At 43.9% G+C, this 17593-nt stretch overlaps 2 protein-coding genes across 4 annotated transcripts; both read left to right on the top strand.

Moving 5' to 3' along the window:
* The first annotated feature begins 6767 nt into the window (after positions 1-6767).
* On the top strand, positions 6768-10112 carry LOC130412118 (ankyrin repeat and LEM domain-containing protein 2). Of its 2 annotated transcripts, XM_056737259.1 has the most exons (10): positions 6768-7025; positions 7514-7858; positions 7934-8116; positions 8195-8367; positions 8465-8653; positions 8748-8870; positions 8953-9016; positions 9130-9305; positions 9649-9755; positions 9978-10112. In XM_056737259.1, coding segments are annotated over exons 1-10 (1413 nt in total). In that variant the 5' UTR covers positions 6768-6973; the 3' UTR covers positions 9979-10112. The 2 variants fall into 2 exon arrangements, with proteins under 2 accessions (XP_056593237.1, XP_056593236.1); XM_056737258.1 differs by having other exon boundaries at positions 9649-10112.
* An 89-nt stretch (positions 10113-10201) lies between these two features.
* On the top strand, positions 10202-17390 carry zdhhc8a (zinc finger DHHC-type palmitoyltransferase 8a). Of its 2 annotated transcripts, XM_056737256.1 has the most exons (12): positions 10202-10618; positions 10703-10834; positions 10967-12006; positions 13785-13906; positions 13977-14134; positions 14264-14436; positions 14509-14611; positions 14683-14774; positions 14863-14974; positions 15774-15873; positions 15950-16059; positions 16139-17390. In XM_056737256.1, the coding sequence occupies exons 3-12, from the start codon at positions 11927-11929 to the stop codon at positions 16922-16924; spliced, it is 1836 nt and encodes a 611-aa protein (XP_056593234.1). In that variant the 5' UTR covers positions 10202-10618; positions 10703-10834; positions 10967-11926; the 3' UTR covers positions 16925-17390. The 2 variants fall into 2 exon arrangements, with proteins under 2 accessions (XP_056593234.1, XP_056593235.1); XM_056737257.1 differs by lacking the exons at positions 10202-10618; positions 10703-10834 and adding an exon at positions 12139-12170 and having other exon boundaries at positions 11922-12006; positions 14264-14611.
* The last annotated feature ends 203 nt before the right edge of the window (positions 17391-17593 follow it).

Below are 17593 nucleotides of genomic sequence, written 5' to 3'. Positions count from 1 at the left end.
TCACATCACCAGACTGATCCAGGGACAGTCCATCACATCACCAGACTGATCCAGAGACAGTTCAACACATCACCAGACTGATGATCCAGGGACAGTTCATCACATCACCAGACTGATCCAGGGACAGTTCATCACATCACCAGACTGATCCAGGGACAGTTCAACACATCACCAGACTGATCCAGGGACAGTTCATCACATCACCAGACTGATCCAGGGACAGTTCATCACATCACCAGACTGATCCAGGGACAGTTCAACACATCACCAGACTGATCCAGGGACAGTTCAACACCAGACTGATCCAGAGACAGTTCATCACATCACCAGACTGATCCAGAGACAGTTCATCACATCACCAGACTGATCCAGGGACAGTCCATCACATCACCAGACTGATCCAGGGACAGTTCAACACATCACCAGACTGATCCAGAGACAGTTCATCACATCACCAGACTGATCCAGGGACAGTTCAACACATCACCAGACTGATCCAGGGACAGTTCAACACATCACCAGACTGATCCAGAGACAGTTCATCACATCACCAGACTGATCCAGGGACAGTTCGACACATCACCAGACTGATCCAGGGACAGTTCATCACATCACCAGACTGATCCAGGGACAGTTCGACACATCACCAGACTGATCCAGGGACAGTTCAACACATCACCAGACTGATCCAGGGACAGTTCATCACATCACCAGACTGATCCAGGGACAGTTCATCACATCACCAGACTGATCCAGAGACAGTTCAACACATCACCAGACTGATCCAGGGACAGTTCATCACATCACCAGACTGATCCAGGGACAGTTCAACACATCACCAGACTGATCCAGGGACAGTTCAACACATCACCAGACTGATCCAGGGACAGTTCATCACATCACCAGACTGATCCAGGGACAGTTCATCACATCACCAGACTGATCCAGGGACAGTTCATCACATCACCAGACTGATCCAGGGACAGTTCATCACATCACCAGACTGATCCAGGGACAGTTCAACACATCACCAGACTGATCCAGGGACAGTTCAACACCAGACTGATCCAGAGACAGTTCATCACATCACCAGACTGATCCAGAGACAGTTCATCACATCACCAGACTGATCCAGAGACAGTTCAACACATCACCAGACTGATCCAGGGACAGTTCAACACCAGACTGATCCAGAGACAGTTCATCACATCACCAGACTGATCCAGAGACAGTTCATCACATCACCAGACTGATCCAGAGACAGTTCAACACATCACCAGACTGATCCAGGGACAGTTCAACACCAGACTGATCCAGGGACAATTCATCACATCACCAGACTGATCCAGGGACAGTTCATCACATCACCAGACTGATCCAGGGACAGTTCAACACATCACCAGACTGATCCAGGGACAGTTCATCACATCACCAGACTGATCCAGGGACAGTTCAACACATCACCAGACTGATCCATGGACAGTTCATCACATCACCAGACTGATCCAGAGACAGTTCAACACATCACCAGACTGATCCAGAGACAGTTCATCACATCACCAGACTGATCCAGAGACAGTTCAACACATCACCAGACTGATCCAGGGACAGTTCATCACATCACCAGACTGATCCAGGGACAGTTCATCACATCACCAGACTGATCCAGGGACAGTTCATCACATCACCAGACTGATCCAGAGACAGTTCATCACATCACCAGACTGATCCAGGGACAGTTCATCACATCACCAGACTGATCCAGAGACAGTTCATCACATCACCAGACTGATCCAGGGACAGTTCAACACATCACCAGACTGATCCAGGGACAGTTCATCACATCACCAGACTGATCCAGGGACAGTTCATCACATCACCAGACTGATCCAGGGACAGTTCAACACATCACCAGACTGATCCAGGGACAGTTCATCACATCACCAGACTGATCCAGGGACAGTTCATCACATCACCAGACTGATCCAGGGACAGTTCATCACATCACCAGACTGATCCAGGGACAGTTCAACACATCACCAGACTGATCCAGGGACAGTTCATCACATCACCAGACTGATCCAGGGACAGTTCAACACATCACCAGACTGATCCAGGGACAGTTCATCACATCACCAGACTGATCCAGGGACAGTTCAACACATCACCAGACTGATCCAGGGACAGTTCATCACATCACCAGACTGATCCAGGGACAGTTCATCACATCACCAGACTGATCCAGGGACAGTTCATCACATCACCAGACTGATCCAGGGACAGTTCATCACATCACCAGACTGATCCAGGGACAGTTCAACACATCACCAGACTGATCCAGGGACAGTTCATCACATCACCAGACTGATCCAGGGACAGTTCATCACATCACCAGACTGATCCAGGGACAGTTCAACACATCACCAGACTGATCCAGGGACAGTTCATCACATCACCAGACTGATCCAGGGACAGTTCATCACATCACCAGACTGATCCAGGGACAGTTCAACACATCACCAGACTGATCCAGGGAAAGTTCAACACATCACCAGACTGATCCAGGGACAGTTCAACACATCACCAGACTGATCCAGGGACAGTTCATCACATCACCAGACTGATCCAGGGACAGTTCAACACATCACCAGACTGATCCAGGGACAGTTCAACACATCACCAGACTGATCCAGGGACAGTTCAACACATCACCAGACTGATCCAGGGACAGTTCAACACATCACCAGACTGATCCAGGGACAGTTCAACACATCACCAGACTGATCCAGGGACAGTTCAACACATCACCAGACTGATCGAGGGACATTTCAACACATCACCAGACTGATCCAGGGACAGTTCATCACATCACCAGACTGATCCAGGGACAGTTCAACACATCACCAGACTGATCCAGGGACAGTTCAACACATCACCAGACTGATCCAGGGACAGTTCAACACATCACCAGACTGATCCAGGGACAGTTCAACACATCACCAGACTGATCCAGGGACAGTTCAACACATCACCAGACTGATCCAGGGACAGTTCAACACATCACCAGACTGATCCAGGGACAGTTCAACACATCACCAGACTGATCCAGGGACAGTTCAACACATCACCAGACTGATCCAGGGACAGTTCAACACATCACCAGACTGATCCAGAGACAGTTCATCACATCACCAGACTGATCCAGGGACAGTTCAACACATCACCAGACTGATCCAGGGACAGTTCAACACATCACCAGACTGATCCAGAGACAGTTCATCACATTACCAGACTGATCCAGGGACAGTTCGACACATCACCAGACTGATCCAGGGACAGTTCATCACATCACCAGACTGATCCAGGGACAGTTCGACACATCACCAGACTGATCCAGGGACAGTTCAACACATCACCAGACTGATCCAGGGACAGTTCAACACATCACCAGACTGATCCAGAGACAGTTCATCACATCACCAGACTGATCCAGGGACAGTTCATCACATCACCAGACTGATCCAGGGACAGTTCATCACATCACCAGACTGATCCAGGGACAGTTCATCACATCACCAGACTGATCCAGGGACAGTTCAACACATCACCAGACTGATCCAGGGACAGTTCAACACCAGACTGATCCAGAGACAGTTCATCACATCACCAGACTGATCCAGAGACAGTTCATCACATCACCAGACTGATCCAGAGACAGTTCAACACATCACCAGACTGATCCAGGGACAGTTCAACACCAGACTGATCCAGGGACAATTCATCACATCACCAGACTGATCCAGGGACAGTTCATCACATCACCAGACTGATCCAGGGACAGTTCGACACATCACCAGACTGATCCAGGGACAGTTCAACACATCACCAGACTGATCCATGGACAGTTCATCACATCACCAGACTGATCCAGAGACAGTTCAACACATCACCAGACTGATCCAGAGACAGTTCATCACATCACCAGACTGATCCAGAGACAGTTCATCACATCACCAGACTGATCCAGGGACAGTTCATCACATCACCAGACTGATCCAGGGACAGTTCAACACATCACCAGACTGATCCAGGGACAGTTCATCACATCACCAGACTGATCCAGGGACAGTTCATCACATCACCAGACTGATCCAGGGACAGTTCAACACATCACCAGACTGATCCAGGGACAGTTCATCACATCACCAGACTGATCCAGGGACAGTTCATCACATCACCAGACTGATCCAGGGACAGTTCAACACATCACCAGACTGATCCAGGGACAGTTCATCACATCACCAGACTGATCCAGGGACAGTTCATCACATCACCAGACTGATCCAGGGACAGTTCATCACATCACCAGACTGATCCAGGGACAGTTCATCACATCACCAGACTGATCCAGGGACAGTTCAACACATCACCAGACTGATCCAGGGACAGTTCATCACATCACCAGACTGATCCAGGGACAGTTCAACACATCACCAGACTGATCCAGGGACAGTTCAACACATCACCAGACTGATCCAGGGACAGTTCATCACATCACCAGACTGATCCAGGGACAGTTCAACACATCACCAGACTGATCCAGGGACAGTTCATCACATCACCAGACTGATCCAGGGACAGTTCATCACATCACCAGACTGATCCAGGGACAGTTCATCACATCACCAGACTGATCCAGGGACAGTTCATCACATCACCAGACTGATCCAGGGACAGTTCATCACATCACCAGACTGATCCAGGGACAGTTCGACACATCACCAGACTGATCCAGGGACAGTTCAACACATCACCAGACTGATCCAGGGACAGTTCATCACATCACATGTTAAATGAGAGAAAGTTGATCCCCTTTATAAATGTGTTTTCCACATAATAATACACAAAGAAGTATAATTTCAACGTCACATGAAGAGCGAGAATCCAAACTCAAACACACAAGCAGCTCTACATTGTGAGCTTTCACTAAACCGACGCTGAACCAATCAGTTTACAGAAGCTAGGTGAAAGAGCCAATCGTTCATGATCGGGGGCGGGGACAGAGATGACGCTACATGCAGAAAATCTTAAAGGTGCAGTACGGTCATTTGTGGATCGTCTGGCGGTGACTAATCATTATTGTGTCCTAAAGCCACACAGCTCTGTCGAATGAATCTATATATTTAACAATATGTTATATAAAAGATAATTGTTTAACTTCTGACGGAAATCTACATTTAAATAAGCTCTCAATAGGTTTTATTCTCGTCTGATAAACACTTAGAGATGGAAAAAGGCAGAAGGGATTTATATTACTAAATTTAATTTACTGAGGAAATATTACCATTAAATGTGAAATTAAAATCATTTTCACAAAGGCAAAATCATGTAGGCTGTAGATTTACATGAGAACAGAACCATTCTTTAATATTATGCTATATTTCACAACATTAAGAGGGATTCTGTTCTCATGTGAATGTTTTGAATTTCTTATCCTGGATGAATTATGAAGAATGAAACAATCTATATCCAAGTGAAACTTAATCGACTTATTCCATTCAGATTGTGATTTGCACATGTTGAAATTAAAATCATTTCCCTGGACATTTTCTCTTTTGATGTTTAATTAGAAAATAATGTATGATCTCCATGAAGAAACACAATCATCCAAAACAGTATTTGTATTTAAAACTCAATATCAGCCATTTATGAGTAGCCTATGTTTAATGTACATAATAGTTGCAAAGCCTATTGAACCCTGAAAAACATCAATGCAGTGATTCAAAGCACTTAAATTGAAATGACGTGACATTCTCTGAGATCCACCACACACCCTGTTGATATTAATATTAAAGAAGAAAACATTCACCATATACATTTAATGTGATTAACTCTTCTGGATTGACACAGGAGCATGTGAAATGACAAAAGCCTGTATCCTAAAAGACACAAATGTATGTCAAGGACTTTTTGGTTCTCGATTGCTCTCGATTGCTGGGTATTTGTGTGAGCTGATAAATCTTCATCATTCAGACAGGCCTTGTTTTTATATCCCTGTGGGGACCAAATTGAGGTCTGATGGCCAATCCACATGGATGATTAAACATACTAAATGATGTTTATTTGGAAATCCAATAATGCAGAAAGTTTTCTGTGATGATAGTTTGGGTTAGGGGAAGACAATAGGCCTATAAGTTTGTCCAGTATAAATCATTACGCATATGGAAAGTCCCTGCAATGTATAGAAACCTAACATGTGTGTGTGTGTGTGTGTGCGCTCCAGGAGTTCAAACTAATTTAAAGTTCGGACGACACGCGCATAAATCACTTGATGGACTGGAAGCGGTCAGCGGTCAGTCTCCTTCATCACCCTGCGGGCATCAGGACAGGAAAGACCCGGGATGGGGTTGAAGTTTAGGGAAAAAGACACTAAACAGACAAGCATTCATGCTGTCCACATTAAGCACCGGACCCGTTTATGCAAAGAAGACATTTAAATTAAAAACAGATCACCTGCTCATGAGGCCGAAACTCGTGTCCACGCTTCGTCAGGAAGTAAACTGCGTTTGTGCTTTGCTATATTTGCACGAGCGGAATGCAAAGAATGTTTAGTAGTACTTTAACTGTTATTAGAATGAACTATTAGCACTGATGTGAGATATTTGAAATGAAGCACATTCTGTGAAGTTTGGTGTAGTGTCGCCCTCTGTCGGTTCACTTGAACACACGCAGCCGCGGTGACACTTGCGCTCCTCCCATCAGCAGAAGACGCGTTTTGTGTTTCACTCTCTCAGTGTTGATAACTGTATCAGTCTTTCTTTATTAATGATCTTAATGTTGTTGTTTCTATGTCGCTTCTGAAGGGTTTCATGTGGTGTTCAAAGCTCTCTGGAGATTCAGATGGACACTAGTGGAAATCGTGACGATATATTTACAGTTCTGTACACATAGTTTCTGTTTGAGCTCTGGATGCATGTCTGTCAAACCTCAAAATCATTATTATTATCACGATTTCGGCATAACTGGTAAGATTGCGTTAAACTTTACTATTGTGGTTGATCATATTCTCACGCACGCGACACTTTATTTAAAATACGTCACGGATCAATAAAAAACAGCGGGCCAAAGATTATTCAAAGATGTCTATGTATGTGTTCAGACTAAAGTGTTTCGCCAAAATGTTGTTTTACAAAGTAACGATAAAGTTTATTTTCCTGACTCGGGCCTTTCGTACGCCACGACTTAGCATGCTGATGACGTCAGAGAGTACGCGAAACCAATCTTTATTCAAACAAAGGGAATTAAAACCTCCACATAAAAAATACAGATATTATTGTCTTAAACATGGTTCTGTACATAACAGCAAGTCAATGTCTGTAGTATTTTAAGTTTAATGTCAAAGATAAGCAAGTTTATAAAAAGTTGCAGACTAGAGATTTATTTAGTTTTGCTTATATTTTTGTGTCTTATGTTGTTTCTGTCATTGTTTGATCCGAACTTTTGTGATTTACAGGTTGTGGTGTCATCATGGAGGAGATACTGAGCCGACTTCGGACACTGACTTCAGATCAGCTGAGGGAACAGATCACAGGCGCTGGACTCAAATGTGGCCCAATAACAGCCACCACCAGAAGCATCTTTGAGAAGAAGTACGCTCGGGCTCTTCTGGCGAATGGAACAGACGGAGGCGATTCTGCGAGTCAGATGAATTCTGAGAGCTCAAACGGTGTTGAAGATCCTCTACAGGAACTGAGTCCCGAAGCTCCTCCGATCACAAAGAGTTCAGAGAGTTCCTCAGAAAATCCACCTGTTTATTATGGAGTGTGTCCTCAACCGGACCACCCGTCAGATAAAGAGGGTACTTATTTACATTCTTAGTTTAACGATGTGTGTGTGATGATGAAAGTGAGTGTATGATGTGTCGCCGTTACAGACGTGTGTCATGTGTATGTGGATAAGAGAGAAGCACTGAAGGCTGTTGTGATGTTGAGCGGAGCTCGATTCAAAGGGTTCAGCAGGAGAGAGATGGCTGAGAACTTCTCCAGAGGTTTGTGTGAGGGAGGCGTATCGCCTCACAAACCGTCACCGGAGAAATCCGGCCCTGCATCCGCCACAGGTCAGACACGTCGAGACCACAACACGCATCATACGTGATCTACATGAACACGAGTCACAATGTGATTGATGTGTGCAGAGTGGTGTGTGAGCGTGGAGAAGGCGAATGAATTCAGAAGTCCACGCACACAAGATCTTACGGCAAAACTCCGTCGAGCTGTAGAGACGGGAGATGAGGAGGCGTTCAAAGACCTCGTCTGGGAGAATCCGAGATATCTGATTGGATCTGGTGACAATCCCACTGTTGTGCAGGTTTGAATGTTTACAAACGATGTATGTGCAGAAGAGACTTGATGTCATCTTTCTTTAATAACAGACAGACAGTATTGTGATTGTTGGATGTGTTCAGGAGGGATGCAGGTATAATGTTTTGCACGTAGCAGCGAAAGAGAATCAGCCGGAAATGAGTCGTCTCATCCTGGAGACGCTTGAGAACCCGAGGTTCATGCGTCTGATGTACCCTCACGACCAAGAGCTCATGCTGTTTCAGAGAATCAGATATATCCTGGATCTCTATCTCAACACGCCTGATAAAGTGGTCAGGACATCTCGTTCACACGTTTACATACATGTTCTGTGTCTGTCGTCTTGGAGATTTGAAGCTGACAGATGTGTTGACGTGTTTCTCTCAGAACAATGAGACGCCGCTGCACTTCGCCTGTAAATTCGGCTGTGCCGATGTGGTGAATGTTCTGTGTTCACATCCATATACTGATAAAAACTGCCGGAACAAATATGATCAGAAACCGGCGAGTGTAAGAAACCGTTTTCCTCTTAAACATGTTTGTCTGTGATGTCTGGAGCTCGACAGATGATGGGCTTGTGTTCATTCTTCAGATCATCTGTGAGCGGAGGAACAGAAGGAAAGATGTGAAACAGAAGATCATGGAATATTTGGAAGGTTTGTGAACTGCAGTGTCTAATAATAGACCGTTTATAATAATAATAATAATAGTAGATTTATTTCCGCATGGTCGTTACAGTTTTGAAGTTCATATTTGTGTTTTGTCACAGATAGGTTTTATGTGCCGTTGTTGAGGGCCACTGATAACACGCTGTCTCCGGTGATCGCTGGCCCCTGGTGTCCATCTCGATCTGTGGATCACTTTCATGAGCCTGTGATGACAGACGCTCCCGAAAACCCAAAGATGAAACTCAAGGCTTTTGTTGGACCTCTGAAATTCTCAAAGGTAAATCATATTACGGATAATACCAGCAACACTTGTGATAACGAGGGGTCAGAATAAATGGCAAAATATTTTATTTTTATATTGCCGATGCACGCAGGCCTTCATCAGGGCTAAAACGTTACAGGTGTGAAATAATTCCTTTGAATACAAAAAGAAGCAAAATTCAAACTTGTAAACAGCAAATCAGAAAGTTCCACAGGAAAATGGATGTTGTCATATAACAATCACAAACTAATTCATCAAACAGTCATACATTGACAAAATATTCCACATACATTTAGCTAAAAAATAAATAAATAAAAATGACTTTTCTTCAAAAAGATAACTCAAGTCTTTCACACAGGCAGAAGAGTTTCACAGACTGTGGAAAACACCGCCGCGGGACAGAGCCGAATATTTCCATCACATTTTAAAGTCGGACTGGGATCAGGGTGCAGAGAGAGTGGGCTGGTGACAGAATCATGAATGTGATGCAAAAGAAGATATTTTGAGAAATGTCTCAGAGTTTTTGTGTTCGTATAACGGACGTTCAGTGTTGTTTGATTATCAACATTCTTCAAAATATCTTCTGTTGTGTTCTCTCACACAGGTGTAACATGACACGAGGAGGAATAAATGATGAGGGAATTCTTATTTTCTGGCGATCTGATGTTGTGTTGTTGTTGTTGACAGAGAGTTGGCTCGTGAACTGGGATTCCCGTGGGCAGAATACTGGGAATTTCTAAACTGCTTCATTGATCTGTCCACCGATGACGGTTTGAAGATGTTGGAGGAGCATTTGAGCGCTCGTGAGACTTTCACAGGAAAAGAAAGTAAACTGGCTTGTTTAACACTAACCATTAAACCCCATTGAGCTTGAAAAGAGAATCTGAGTTGTTGTTTTTCTTTTAAAGGGAGATGTGATGAAACACCCAGTTCAGTCTGTAAGAACTATCAGAACGAGCGTCTGAACGGGTCTTTTAGTACGACACAGGAGAACTCGTCTGAACATGATGATGATGATGAAAGCCAACGGTTTCCAGTCTGTGACCCGATGCAGGAGTTTGAGAAGGTTTCTGTTCAAAACTCTCATGAGAACACAGACAAGCCATCTGATGACCAACATCCGACTGAAGATGATGATCTGAGCTGTAGCTCTGAAGATTATTTCACAGCAGATGATGATGACGTGGATGAAGGGCGGCGTTCTCCGTCTCTGGTCAACAGCAGAAGACACGTGGATGTGGACTCCTGTAGCTCCTCCAGTTCCTCCTTTAAATCCACACACAGCGCTTTGATCTGCTGACGCACACGGGGCGCTTTTTCATACTGGGGTGAGCAAGATCTCATGTCTTAAACATTTCTCTGGGTTGAAAACGAACTCTTGTTTTATGAAATGAATAAATGTTTTTCTTCAGTGATTCACCAAGCAAGCTTGATAATGAGGTTCTTGTTGCATTGACTGATGTGGATGTTGACAGTCACTCATATCCCAACATCTCCAAATGGAAGAAGAAGGTTTTGTCTCACTCCTCATCGCTGAGACAAAGGTATCTCGCAGCAGATGTAGATTCAGTTCAGCGCTAAAGTTCTGTCATTTCTCTTTGAAAGTTCTTGAAGTTCTTCAGTGTTTTGCTCTGTTGTTGTAACTGATGATGTTGTTTCTCTGTTGAATGATTCAGTTGGCCATTAGTTTCACGGGTGACCGGAGACGCCGTGAGTTCATCAAGCCTCTCACCCGCTGCCTTCAGAAGCCCGATTCACTTAAACCTCCAGCAGTTTATCTTCAGTCCTCTCTCCCGCCTGTGAATGAACTAAAATGCTCTTTTACTTTACAAGCTCTTACTACATATTTAAATAATAATTTTATAATGATTGTATTTTGCAATGGTATCTTAATAGAAGATTATGTATTGCTTTTATTCTGATTTATCTTTGCACAACAGTTGTGTTGCTTTTAACAGGTGCTGCTTTGTTTGAAATTGTCAATGCATTGGATGTAAAAGAAAACAATGTATGAATATATAAAACTTAACGAAATGGATTGATATTTCATGTTTCATTATTTCATAGAAGCCGTTGTTGTTTCCTCAGTCTGTTTTGTGTGAGGATAAAGAATGACTCGACAGAACTTTACAATACTTACTGTGAACTAAACCACTTCATGTGATTCTGTAGAAACATACATTTCAGTTCTCTTCAATGTCAAAGATTAAATGCTTCACTTGGCTCCGTTTCAGTTCTGTAAATCAGGATCACAGATTGCAAACCTTGTTGATAAATGTTGATAAAAAGTGATGCATGCATAAGAACCTCAACAATAACAAATTAATTTACTGCAAGTAAATCACTAACTCATAACATTTGATGGATTTGATTTGATGAAACAGTTTTCTTTGTTTTGCACGCAACGAAAACGCTGACATTTTCACGTGAAGTATTTGATGCCAAGCCCTGCTTGAGCCACGCCCATTTGAGTCCTCTGGCCCCGCCCACCCGCGGATCTCCCGATAAAGTGATGGCGCGCTGAGGTTTGACTCACTCGAGTTTTGTGGTTCAGTTTTTATGGGTGTGATGATAAATCTGGTGGTGTGTTTGACAGAAGGAGAGCGTCGTTGATTGATTGACAGGAGGTGATCAGGATGCGCGGGAGCGCGTACGTGCCCGTGTCCGCTGCTGTCGCGCTGTTCGTATCGTCATCAACTCTCTTCTTCACCTTCACGTGAGTCATTATTCACTTATGTGTGTCATATAGATGTACAGCAGCTACAGACACATGAGATCTTAAAAGAGCATTTCAATCTAAATATGTCTGTGTTCTCAATCACAGAATCTTTACTTTTGTCTTTTCTAGATTACTAACCTACACATGTAAACTTTAATATGGTAAAGTACAGATGATCACTCTTATTATATTCTACACTTTACTAGTATCTACAGATGTTTTCATGCTTTGTTATGAGTTTCATGTGAAGTGGATCTCAGTGAACTGGAGCGGGTTTGTCCCAGTTTCTGTGTGTGTGTGTGTGTGTGTGTGTGTTTGTGTGTTTGTCTCTGTGTGTGTCTCTCTGTGTGTGTGTGTGTGTGTGTCTCTGTGTGTGTGTGTGTGTGTGTGTTGATGACAGCAGACGGGATGGGATGGATTAGGATTTGCTCCAGTGATGTTTCATTTCTCTTCCAGTGATATCGAGGCTCAATCAGTTTAAACTCAGGGAATCACATCTGTCCTTGTGTGTGTGTCTGTGTGTGTTTGTGTCTGTGTGTGTGTGTGTGTCTGTGTGTGTGTGTCTGTGTGTGTGTGTGTCTGTGTGTGTGTGTGTGTGTGTGTGTTTGTGTGTGTGTGTGTGTGTGTGTGTGTGTGTGTGTACCTGTTTTTATATCCCGGTGGGGAATGCACACAAACTCATGGGGACTGGAGGAGCCCTAAATTGGGATCCCCTCAGGTAGAGAATATAAATCTCAGAATCACATTTTTTAAAATCTAAAAATGCAGCCAGATTTGTTTTAGGTTAATGGGATACAAAATACAGAATATAATACACATGTATTTATGACTTTTTATGATTTTGTGAAGAATAGATGAAAGTTCTGGATTGGATCACAAACAACATCTACTATTGAAATGTTTATTTTAAATAAATGTTTCCATAAAAATATTTTGAGAGTGCTAATATGGTTACATGTTATGAATGACAATTATAATGTTCATATTCACCATGAAAAAGAATGTCATACATGTAGATGTAGAATTTCTGTCAGTCCAGATAACATGACTGATGATCACGTGAAGTCTCTCTGTGTGTTTGGCAGATGGTCAGAATGTTCAGGTCTCACATCTGTGTTAATCCTCAGATAAGAAATGAGGAGAAGAGAAAAGCTTTAGTCTGTACACTGAGAACACTGACCTGAATTCACTCAATTCATCTGACGTGTACACCAGAAAACCACAACACAAGAATCACAATCAGAACATTCATGTGTTGTGTGACACATCTGTTGTGTTGTGACATATACAGCTGTGTGTGTGCATTTTAAAAACTATACATTTATAAGAACGGTTGAGATATAGGAAATGTTTCTCTTAACAATGTTGCATTGTGTGATGTCTTCTGAGTTTTGTACGGCAGACGTGTGTTTGATCTACATTCTGTAATCCACTGTAATTCCCCCCCGGCCCACCCGCTCTGTTAATACAGACGCTCATCATCACATAACAGCAGCAATCTCAACCCCAGGACACAATACAACACACATATGTGTGTGGATGTGAACGGATCGTGTCATGTGGTGTTCTTATATTGACACCAATACAGTGAATCTGTGTGTGATGATTTTCTGCTCTTCACTCTTGATGTTGATGATTGTGTTGTAGTGATGGTTCTCCAGGAACAGAATATTCAGTGAGACTAAAGGTGACTGAGTGATGTCATCAGGAGCATCTCGTGATGAAGAGTTGACTGTCACATGGATGATCATTCTCTGGTTCTCTCTCTCTGTCAGGTGTCCCTGGCTCGCTCAACACGTGTGTCTCTCACTCCCGTCATGTGTGGGAATCCTCTTCCTCTTTGTTATGGCGAACTTCACCATGGCAACGTTGATGGACGCCGGTGTGTTCCCGAGGGGTGAGTGAAGCTTGTGATGACATCCCTGTGTGTAGTGCTTTTTCACTCTTGGCTTGTGTTTTTATAACAGCCAATGAAGATGAAGATAAGGACGATGATTTCCGCGCTCCGCTCTATAAGAATGTGGAGGTGAGGGGCGTTCAGGTGCGCATGAAGTGGTGCTCCTCATGTCACTTCTACAGACCACCCAGATGCTCCCACTGCAGCGTCTGTGACCACTGTGTGGAGGTGAGACAGAGAAAGAGAGATCTATTTGGCAGCTTGAGAATGAAAATTGAGAGACAGACAGTTTTCTCTTCTGTTCTCTGCTCTACTGTAGTCTCATGAACACTTGTGTACTCGTGTGTACATCATCAGGACTTTGATCATCACTGTCCGTGGGTGAACAACTGCATCGGCAGACGCAACTATCGTTTCTTCCTGCTCTTCCTGCTGTCTCTCAGTCTTCACATGCTGGGGGTTCTCTCTGGTGGTCTCCTGTATGTTCTGGATCATCGGGAGGATCTGTGGCAGCTGCATGCGGCTGTGACGTATCTTTATTCTCCTCTGTGTGCGTGTGGTGATAGATTTACACTGACAGAGAAGCTTAACTCAATCTTCAGACTGGCGGTGGTGAGCGTGTCGGCTTTATTCTTCGTTCCTGTGGCGGGTCTGACGTGTTTTCACCTGGTGCTGGTGGCCAGAGGTCGCACGACCAATGAGCAGGTGAGAGCGTCTGTGAGAGACCTGCAGCAGATGATGGCGAAACACTCCTGACGCGTCTGACATCCTTACAGGTGACTGGAAAGTTCCACGGTGGCGTCAATCCGTTCACACGCGGCTGCTTCGGCAACGTTCAGTTTGTTCTCTTTAGTCCCGTCAGTCCCAGGTGAGCACCAGAGTGACATCATCTCAACAGTTTACCAAAACCCTTCTCGAGTCGTGATGTTTTGTGATTTTTTTTTTTTTAATGGCAGATATGCTGGAAAACTTCGGGATGCATTTCCGCTTCACATGCAGCCGCCTTTACCACCACCAGAGTCCCATGACCAGAGCCCTGACAACAGCGTCCGGAAAGAAATCCTGACAGTAAAGTTTCTTCTACTACTTTATAAATCAGTGCATGTCCTTGCACACCCTTGTTAATCAGATCTGCTAATTGAATATCAGACTGAGAGAACACGGAGATCATCAACTCTACATTTACTTCAAATTCCTTGAACCAAGTTAAGCCAGAAAGGGATTGTGTGTCTGCAGTAGTAGCATCAAGATCTGCTGTGTTAAAACATCTCCTAAACATCTTAGAAAGAGCAGTTTTACATCCATTCTAAATCCTAAACATCTTACAGATGTCTTCTAGATGTCTATATGACGTCTGACAGCAGACAATTCCGAGACGTATTGCAGATGAGCAAACTATGTCTTTCAGATGTCAAATAGACATGAGCCAGATGTAAGTGTGCTATAATGTGTGGGATGCTGGAAACTAAACACACACTTGATGGCATGCCATATTCTCAATGTTAAGTTTTATTATTGATATTATTATTATTATTCTAAATTTCTTGTTGTATTTTATTTCATAGGTGTTGGTTTTTGTTGTTTATGGGGATGATGTAAAGCACATTGGTCAACATACATTGTTTTAATAGTGCTATATAAATCAAGTTGACTCAATTTAGTGCAGAGCCCATCGGTGTGACTTTAATTTCTGTAACTTTTACTCTTTTTGCACTTTTAGAGACACACTCGCAGTTACATGGATTCAGTTTTGTGTTGATTGGAAACAAGCTTACATTTGAATACTTGTGTATCAGTGCAGTTTGCAAGTTGTTTATTTCCAGAGAGAATCTGAACTGAACTTTGAATGTTTGTTGGTCTGTGTCAGTCTTTAGAAGGAATTCCAGATGTTCCAGACACCAGTCCGCCTCCTCTGCCTCTTAAACCCGATCCGGTCCTGCTGAAGAATAATTTGGCTGCTCTGGAAGGTTCGTGGATGAAGTGAATCGTGTTGAATCTGTTGAGCTGAACGACACGTTGATTCATTTGAATCTATGTTTATAGAGCGTTTGCTCCACTCCAGGGCTGTGATGCCTTCAGGAAATCCAACAGATGCTCCTCAAACCTCAGAGTCACCTGGCGTGCCTGCGTTCTGTCAATATCCCAGAGATCAGGTGACGTCACACACATTGATGGAGTCCTTTCTTCACAATCCTTTCTAAAGATGATTCTTTCCTTCATGTGTGGATGTAGATCGTGAAGAGAGATTCCCCGCTGGTGAGTGAAGAACATGACGAGCATCAGATCATCTCAGCTCAGCGTCTGCAGTCAAACACACGCCTGATAAACTCTCTGAACACGCGCTCGCTGAGTCTGAAACGTGACAGCCGTCAGATGTGCAGCCAGCAGACAGAAGTGCTCAATCTGACCTGCGGCTCTCTCAGCAGCCGAGTCAGTAGTCTGTCGTACGACAGTCTGCTCCGTCCGGCCGATGTCATCCAGCGAGGTCTGATGTCTCCTCAGGATGTGAATCTGTCCAGAGGTGTGGTTGACATGCGGAGTCCAGCGTTTCGTGAACCGTCGCCCGTTGGCTTCGACAGCCTCTCCAAACCAACCATGAGCTCCATCCAGGAGCGCGATGAGAAAAGCTCTGTTGGAGCGGACGCGGTCATCTATGACACTCCCAGCAGACGTGGCGCGCAGACAGATTTCCCAGGGTCGTGTCGTGGTCCCACCCCTCCGGCCTACGGCTCACGGGAGTTTCTCCTGAGCAGCGCCGCGTACGGTTACGGAAGCAGGTCACATCTCTCTTCAGCATCCTCGCTCGGCCACCGGACGGCCGTCTCGCCGCTGCACTTCAGCGGGTCTCTTCAGGGCCGATCTCTCTCACCGTCGCTCTATCACTCACTGGAGCGTCACTCACATCTCCACACCTCCACAGCTGCGCTTCACACGTCTGTCTGCGGACCACACACAACTTTACCATTCATCACTACCACCCAGATGAGAGACGGTCAAGAGACAAACACTGAGTCCTGAGAGAGAGAGAATGTGTTTAGAGACCAGTGTACATGTTACTCGTGACATTCAGACGATCTTCAACCTGTAAAGATGACCTCATTTATTTTATTCATTCTTTCTCTGTTCTTATGTAGAACTTTTTTTTGTATTCAAAAGAATATTTTCTGGGCATTTACTGTCTTCTTTGATCTGTCATTGAAAACCTTTCTTGATGTATATGGGTAGTTGACAATGTGAAAATGTGTCCTGTGGTGTGAAAGGAAAAAAAACGAAAATCTGTCTTATGCTATTTTGCATTATAATAGTAATAATATCAAATTAAATATTATTAACAAATAATTTTTGCAGTCCCATCCCTGACACATATACTCTTATTACAATAAATGCATTATATTTGTCATTCATCTTTGTCCACACATGTTTAAATGATATTTCCCCCTCTAATCCTTCTGTGGTTCATGATTATTATTTAATAAAGTGGACTGGGTTGTGAAAGCTGTTTATTGTGTCGATGTTAAACTGGTTCTGGTGAAGTGAGCAGTCTGAAGAATAACACGAGACCTTGAGGAACAGAAAGAACGGTTTGTTAGGTGTTTTTATTTGTAAGAGTTCAGTGTGAAGATATAACTGGTTCTTCAGACGGAGATCACAGTATGATGTACACAAGCTTGATTAAGAATATAAATA

The sequence above is a fragment of the Triplophysa dalaica genome, chromosome 22 (assembly GCF_015846415.1).
Source record: "Triplophysa dalaica isolate WHDGS20190420 chromosome 22, ASM1584641v1, whole genome shotgun sequence".
In the NCBI taxonomy this organism is placed as follows: Eukaryota; Metazoa; Chordata; class Actinopteri; order Cypriniformes; family Nemacheilidae; genus Triplophysa; species Triplophysa dalaica.
Note: the sequence above shows the minus strand (reverse complement) of the source record. Positions and strands in the feature narration are given on the sequence as shown.

Excerpts from the sequence above, each read along its gene's own strand:
- zdhhc8a (XM_056737256.1), top strand. The coding sequence starts at position 11,927 with ATGCGCGGGAGCGCGTACGTGCCCGTGTCCGCTGCTGTCGCGCTGTTC. Across the intron at positions 14,612-14,682 it reads GTCGCACGACCAATGAGCAG|GTGACTGGAAAGTTCCACGG; the intron begins GTGAGAGCGTCT and ends ACATCCTTACAG. Across the intron at positions 14,975-15,773 it reads TCCGGAAAGAAATCCTGACA|TCTTTAGAAGGAATTCCAGA; the intron begins GTAAAGTTTCTT and ends GGTCTGTGTCAG.
- LOC130412118 (XM_056737258.1), top strand. The coding sequence starts at position 6,974 with ATGTCTGTCAAACCTCAAAATCATTATTATTATCACGATTTCGGCATA. Across the intron at positions 8,117-8,194 it reads CGGCCCTGCATCCGCCACAG|AGTGGTGTGTGAGCGTGGAG; the intron begins GTCAGACACGTC and ends TGATGTGTGCAG. Across the intron at positions 8,871-8,952 it reads ATGATCAGAAACCGGCGAGT|ATCATCTGTGAGCGGAGGAA; the intron begins GTAAGAAACCGT and ends TTCATTCTTCAG.